This window comes from Colobus angolensis, unplaced genomic scaffold, assembly GCF_000951035.1.
Source record: "Colobus angolensis palliatus isolate OR3802 unplaced genomic scaffold, Cang.pa_1.0 Scaffold56, whole genome shotgun sequence".
NCBI lineage: Eukaryota > Metazoa > Chordata > Mammalia > Primates > Cercopithecidae > Colobus > Colobus angolensis.
The window spans coordinates 4,302,325-4,310,053 of record NW_012119154.1 but is presented as its reverse complement, the minus strand read 5'-3'; the positions used below and the strand labels follow the sequence as shown (position 1 = coordinate 4,310,053).

The 7,729-nt window shown below is 45.1% G+C and overlaps 1 protein-coding gene across 1 annotated transcript in view; it reads left to right on the top strand.

The window, feature by feature from the left end:
- OSBPL10 (oxysterol binding protein-like 10) overlaps positions 1 to 7,729 on the top strand; it is a 324,826-nt gene that overhangs the window by 247,943 nt on the left and 69,154 nt on the right. Inside the window, exon 6 of the mRNA XM_011961538.1 lies at positions 5,953 to 6,107. Coding sequence (XP_011816928.1) covers positions 5,953 to 6,107 — 155 coding nt within the window. The remainder of the gene's footprint in view (positions 1 to 5,952; positions 6,108 to 7,729) is intronic.

Here is a 7,729-nt window from a genome sequence, read left to right as displayed (position 1 = left end):
TTCACTTATGAAACTTAGTTTGGTTGGATATGAAATTCTGGGTTGAAAATTCTTTTCTTTAAGAATGTTGAATATTGGCCCCCACTCTCTTCTGGCTTATAGAGTTTCTGCCGAGAGATCTGCTGTTAATCTGATGGGCTTCCCTTTGTGGGTAACCTGACCTTTCTCTCTGGCTGTCCTTAACATTTTTTCCTTCATTTCAAGTTTGGTGAATCTGACAATTATGTGTCTCGGAGTTGCTCTTCTTGAGGAGTATCTTTGTGGCGTTCTCTGTATTTTCTGAATTTGAATGTTGGCCTGCCTTACTAGGTTGGGGAAGTTCTCCTCGATGATATCCTAAAGAGTGTTTTCCAACTTGGTTCCGTTTTCCCCCTCACTTTCAGACACACCAATCAGACATAGATTTGGTCTTTTCACATAATCCCATGTTTCTTGGAGGCTTTGTTCATTTCTTTTTCCTCTTTTTTCTCTAGACTTCTCTTCTCACTTCATTTCATTCATTTGATCTTCAGTCGCTGATACTCTTTCTTCCAGTTGATCGAGTCGCTTACTGAAGCTTGTGCATTTGTCACGTAATTCTCGTGTCATGGTTTTCATCTCTATCTGTTAGTTTATGGCCTTCTCTGCATTGATTATTCTAGTTATCCATTCTTCCATTCTTTTTTCAAGATACTTAGTTTCTTTGCACTGCGTACGTAGTTCCTCCTTCAGCTCTGAGAAGTTTGATCGACTGAAGCCTTCTTCTCTCAACCTGTCAAAATCATTCTCCGTCCAGCTTTGGTCCATTGCTGGCGATGAGCTGTGTTCCTTTGGAGGGGGAGATGCACTCTGATTTTATGAATTTCCAGCTTTTCTGCCCTGCTTTTTCCCCATCTTTGTGATTTTATCTGCCTTTGGTCTTTGATGATGGTGACATACTGATGGGGTTTTGGTGTGGGTGTCCTTTCTGTTTGTTAGTTTTCCTTCTAACAGTCAGGACCCTCAGCTGCAGGTCTGTTGGAGATTGCTTAAGGTCCACTCCAGACCCTATTTGCCTGGGTATCAGCAGCGGAGGCTGCAGAAGGTAGAATATTGCTGAACAGCGAGTGCTGCTGTCTGATTCATGCTCTGGAAACTTTGTTTCAGTGGTGTGCCCAGCCCTGTGAGGTGTGAGGTGTCAGTCTGCACCTAGTGGGGGATGTCTCCCAGTTAGGCTACTCAAGGGTCAGGGACCCACTTGAGTAGGCAGTCTGTCTGTTCTCAGATCTCAGCCTCCATCCTGGGAGAGCCACTGCTCTCTTCAAAGCTGTCAGACAGGGTCATTTACATCTGCAGAGGTTTCTGCTGCTTTTTGATTAGCTATGCCCTGTCCCCAGAGGTGGAGTCTACAGAGGCAGGCAGGCCTCCTTGAGCTGTGGTGGGCTCCCTCAGTTCGAGCTTCCTGGGGGCTTTGTTTACCTATTTAAGCCTCAGCAATGGCGGGCGCCCCTCCCCCAGCCTTGCTGCTGCCTTACATTTAGATCTCAGACTGCTGTGCTAGCAATGAGGGAGGCTCCGTGGGCGTGGGACCCTCTGGGCCAGGTGTGGGATATAATCTCCTGTTGTGCCGTTTGCTAAGACCCTTGGTAAAGCACAGTATTAGGATGGGAGTGACCTGATTTTCCAGGTGTTGTGTGTCTCAGTTTCCCTTGGCTAGGAAAAGGGATTCCCTTCCCCCTTGCGCTTCCCAGGTGTGGCGATGCCTTGCCCTGCTTCAGCTCTCGCTGTTTGGGCTGCACCAGCTGACTAGCACTCACTGTCCGACACGCCCCAGTGAGATGAACCCGGTACCTCAGTTGAAAATGCAGAAATCACCCGTCTTGTGTGTTGCTCGTGCTGGGAGCTGGAGGCTGGAGCTATTCCTATTCGGCCATCTTGCTCAGGATCTCTTTCCTCTTAGCCTTCTTGAGAATATTTTTTTCCCCAAGCTCTGTACAGTCCTTTTTATTCACTCCCTGTAAGAATATTTTTGCCTTCCTCTCCAAGCGAGACAGGTCTATCCAGCCTCCTAAACCCATGATCATTTTTTAAAAGCAGCTGAACTGATCTGAAATGGGCATCTCTCTCATGCACTGGCTGTTTTTTTTTTTTTTTTTTTTGAGACGGGTCTCGCTCTGTCACCCAGGCTGGAGTGCAGTGGCCAGATCTCAGCTCACTGCAAGCTCCGCCTCCCGGGTTTACGCCATTCTCCTGCCTCAACCTCCCGAGTTGCTGGGACTACAGGCACCCGCCACCTCGCCCAGCTAGTTTTTTGTATTTTTTAGTAGAGACGGGGTTCCACCGTATTAGCCAGGATGGTCTCGATCTCCTGACCTCGTGATCTGCCCGTCTCGGCCTCCCAAAGTGCTGGGATTACAGGCTTGAGCCACCGCGCCCGGTCAACACTGGCTGTTTGATGTTCTGAATCCATAGGGTCCACAGAAAGCTGTGCTCCCCAGCATGCATTGCCACCTTTCCTTGTCTTGTCCTGGTCTTTGTCTATCCCAAGATACAGCATACCACTGCCAGTTCAAACTCTACTTCTTGCCCTCTTGTGCCCTAGGTTGCCATATCTGGATAATGTTGGAATAGATGGGAGGGAGGTACAGAGTTGAGGTATGGGAAGAATGGAGGGGACTTTGTCCGGATTGCCTAGGCAAGCAGATGTCTTTTCTTCCCGCTAGTGTTTCGTTTTGTTTAAAGACAGTCTTACTGTGTTGCCTGGTCTGGAGTGCAGTGGCATGATCATGGCTTACTGCCTCAAACTCCTGGGCTCAAGTGATCTTCCCACCTCAGCATTCCAAGTAGCTGGGACTACAGGCATGTACCACCATGCCTGGCTAGTTTGTTAATTTTTTGTAGAGACAGTGTCTCATTGTGTTGCCCAAACTTCTTTATCTTTAAAAAGATTTCCTAACTGCTCTACAGGATGTTTACTGCTTGTGTAATAAAGCAAAGAATTTTTAAATAGCACCCCTATATCTATAGAACAACTGTTTGGTATTTTAGATCTGAATCCAGTTTGAGGTTTTGGAGGCGGGAATTGGTCAGCAGGAAAGGCAAGAGGTATCTGTCCGCCTCTCTTATGGCAGATTGTAGTGTCTTGAATCCTGGGTTGATTTTCTTAGTTCAGCTCCATCTGCCTTGTTATTTGCAGACATTTCTCTCAAGTTCTGGTATTAGTGCATCTTTAGCCTTTGGTTTTAGTGTTGTGAGTTTTTACCTTTTAAAAAATAACATGAAGTGCTGCTATATGGATGCTTTTTTTTTGCCATTAAGAAAAAATTGTAGTCAAAGACACATAACATAAAATGCATCACCCTGACCATTTTTATGTGTGCATCTCAGTAGTGTTAAGTACATTCACATTGTTGTGTAACCAATCTCCAAAACTCTTTTCATCTTGCAAAACTGGAGCTCTTTACCTTTTAAACGTTAACTCCCCATTCCCTCCCATCCACTCTCCAGCCCCCGGCAACCACCATTCAATTCTCTGTCTGTCTTTTGGCCATTTTTTATTTGTTAATTTTTAGGAGGCTGTGACGTGCACTCTTCTTAAAGTTTTCTATCTCTGATTTATTCAGCACATTCATATTGAGTGTACACTCTTTGCTAAACATGTTCGTGGTTCTGGGGACACTGCTGTGAGCAAGGGCGGTATTGTTCTTGTCCTCAAGGAGCTGACGTTCCAGGAGGAAAGAAAATCAACAAGTGAATGAGTGCACAAGTGAGTTCAGACAATGCTAAGTCCTGGGAAGACAGCAAATGGCGATGCGACAGAGAGTGCCTTTGGGGTGCTATTTTGGCCAGGGAGGTCCCAGAAGGCCTTTCTGAGCAAGTGATATTTTAGCTGACCCCTGGATCTATACAGGATACTTCCTCCCCGATGTAGAAGGACTGGAGGAACAGCCCTGTGGGAGGAAGGAACAGCATGCACAAACACTCTGAGACTGTCATGAACTTGGCACATTTGAGAAATGGAAAAATATACTGATGTGACTTGAGCATACTAAGCAACGGGAAGAAGAGAACAAAATGAGGCTGGGAAGGTCATAGAGCAAAGCCAGGCAGCTTAGATTTTGTTCCAGTTGCAATGATAAGCCACTTGGGGCCTTTGTTAATTTATTTATTTTGAAACAGGGTCTCTCATTGTCACCCAGGCTGGAGTGCAGTGGTGCAATCATGGCTCACTCTAGCCTCGACCTCCTGGGCTCAATCAATCCTGCCACTTCAGCCTCTCAAGTAGCTGGGACTATAGGTGCGTGTCACCATGCCCTGCTAATTTTTGTATTTTCTGTAGAGACAGGGTTTTGCCATGTTCCCCAGGCTACACTCAAAGTCCTGGGTTCAAGTGATTTACCCGCCTCAGCCGGGATCCTGAAGTGCTGGAGTGACAGGTGTGGGCCACCGTGTCTGGCCCACTTGAGGCTTTTAACAGTAGAGTCATGTGACCTAACACTTGACATTAAAAAAGATTTTTGCATAAAAATACACTTGAGTTGGATAATTCTGCATACAGCAGCATACAGATGCATAAGCACCGCACATACACGGTCTCTTCCTCTGCCGCTGACAACCAGATTCCCCTGGGGATACGTCGGGAAAGTCTGGGATACCTGTAGACTTTTCTTTGAGTAATTCTAATGAAAAGGCTGACAGATAGTATTGCTTTATGGATGGAACATCTGAGACCCTGAAATGTTGAATTGTAGTTCATGAGTCATTCTCTACTTTAGCCTAATTTTTCTTTATCATTTATTCTTGCTCTTAGACTTAGAACAGAATCTACAGAGTGTCAGTCAGCTAAGCTTGAGACTTATCTATTTTTTGTTACCTTTTTTGGAGACGGGATCTTGCATTGTCACCAAGGCTGGAGTGCGGTGGCGTGATTTGGGCTTACTGCAGCCTTGACCTCCTTGGCTCAATAGATCCTCCCACCTCAGCTACCCGAGTAGCTGGGACTCCAGGCTTGTGTCACCACACCTGGCTTATTTTAATACTTTTTGTAGGGATAGGGTTTTGCCTTGTTGCTTGGGTTGATCTCCAACTCCTGGGCTCAAGCGATCCTCCTGCCTCAGCCTCCCAAAGTGCTGGGATTATAGGCATGAGCCTCTGTGCCCACTGAGACCTATTTATTTGAATGGCAGAATTGCTGTGGGGTAAAGAAATTCACCTCTGCCAACATGGCACTTGTATGCATATGTAACAAACCTGCACATTGTGCACACGTACCCTAAAACTGAAAGTATTAAAAAAAAAAAAATCCACCTCTGGTTACTCCTGTTTCTATTAGTAGGTGTATAAAATATTCTACAATAATATGTGACCCTTAAAAAAATATTAGAGTAAAAGTCTTTTCCCCTCCTCCCACAGGGAGTTGGTGGAGGATTCGAAAGATGGCTTTTGGTTTACCGGACTGCCATTTGTAAAAGTGTTTCTTGCTCGAATGGAATGAGTACCTGTGTCCTTGGTGATGGGGCGTCCTGACATCTGCCACACCAAGCCACGTCTGAGGGCAGGGGTGGCATCCCGTGCTCACACTGCAGGCATCTTTTCTGAGCCATGGCCGTTGTGTCACTTGGAATTCAAACCCCATTTTGAGCACTCTATTTTTGGTAGAATCTGACTTTTCATTGTGAATATTTAGAAATTTTTTAAAAGTTAAAACAAAACAAGAAAAACACCTTTATCTGGCTTTGGGAAATAGCAATTGTTTTTGTCCACTGTTGGGGAGTGAAACAGCCTGTGATGATTCTGATCTTGATATTATACAGAAACTAGTTCCTACACAGATGATCAGAATCTGCACTTGGTACTTCATTGAAAACAAGCCCTCTGTGTTTTACATCATGCCCTTTTCAAGCAGGTCTCTTCAGACAGTGGGTACGAATATTTCATGAGCTATAGATGTTTAATTTGGAAAATACTTGGCATCATTCTAGGTCTTTATTTCAGAAAACATCCTGGGATGGCACGGGCCCAAATCACATTCCACAGAGCAGCTGAAAAATGGGACACTTGGCTCTTTGCCATCAGCCAGTGCCAACATAACCTGGGCCATTTTACCAAACTCCACTGAAGATGAACAAACCTCACAGCCAGAGCCAGAGGTAAGCGTGCAGTCCTCTCAGTGCATTCATGGCTTGTGTTACCGCTTGTTCAGAAATATAGTAATTATATTTGTAACTTGCTCATCTCTTTGTTTCAAGAGGAGACAAATTAAAAAATGGAAGAATTGCCTGGAGAGACAAAATCAGCTATGTGCATGCCCGGCACTTCTCTTGTTCTTGTGTCTGGCAGCTGCTGTGGGTGAATTGTGATCCTACGAATGAGGAATCTCCTGTTTTCATTGAAATAGGAGTCATTTTAACTTCAAGTGGGAGAAATTCGAACAGACCCATTAACATGATGCCTATTGACATGATGGGAGCAGTTACAATATATTATGTCGCTCCCCTGAATAATGGCTTTTTCGTGTGGTTCCTGCTAATACAAGCTCTTGTCTCACATGCTCGACTCCTGCATGCTCCTGAGCCAGGCCGGGATCCGTGGGGCCATGGCCAACACTCCTTTTGGGCACTGAACTGCAGCCCAGGTTCAGGCTGCCGAGGATATGCACTGCCTCGTCAGGAGAGCAGTCCTTGCAGATCCTGGTGACCAACCAGGCTCCAACAGGCTTCATGGACTTTCTGTCATCTGCCCTCAGCTGGGCTCTCCTACCTCTGCCTCTAAGTGACAGCTGGAGGGGAGCGAAATGCGGTGTCGCCTTTTGCCAGTATTATTTTGTGTCCTGAGTCCATTTTTGTTTTTCTTGTTCTTTTGATGCACATGATATAGTCTTGATACGGTCTCTTGAACTGGACAGAGTCCTCCTTTAACCATGCGTTAGAGGTTGTTCTTAATTTCCACTGAAATCATTTTAGCCTGAAAATTGTAAACACTCACAAAATCTATTTGATAAGGTTGAAAGCCCCAAGGCAGTGTCTTTGATCAAATGGTTTTGGTTATTAATGGAAATTTTTCTCTAAGCAGCACAGGATTATATTCTTGGACAGTGATGTAGTAGCATAGCTCTTGTAAAGTCAGATTAGGCTGCCTACAGATATTTCATGAGCATCTTTAAGGGGCTTTAGAAGGGTATGAAGTGAATAATGGCTGTGGATTTTTGAAAGGCATTTGCTCTGTATGTACAAGGAGTTTCAGGGTCTAGAAACCCATGCAGCTGATGTGTAAGTGAATTAGAAGGTAAGTTGGCGACCATGTGAATGGTAGAGAAGTGAGTTATTAGATCTTTAGTGATCATTTTTTAGATCCTTATTTCTAGCAGCATTCTTGGGCAAAACCTAACTTACTTATTATGGCTCGTACTATTTCTGACTTTGTAAATCCTCTTTAGTGTTTCTTCTGTGTTTTTCTGATAGGTGTTCCCTCTGACCCCCCAAGGTTTGAGGCCAGGTCTGTTGTTTTTTACACAAAGTTGTTGCCCACTTTACCTCACCAGTCAGTAGCACTGGCAAAAAAAATTAGCTTACGATTATCTGCAAGAAATAACTAACTCCTGGCCGGGCGTGGTGTCTCATGCCTATAATCCCAGTACATTGGTAGGCCGAGGCCGGTGGATCACGAGGTCAGGAGTTCGAGACCAGCCTGACCAACATGGTGAAACCCCATCTCTACTGAAAATACAAAAATTAGCCGGGCGTAGTGGCACATACCTGTAATCCCAGCTACT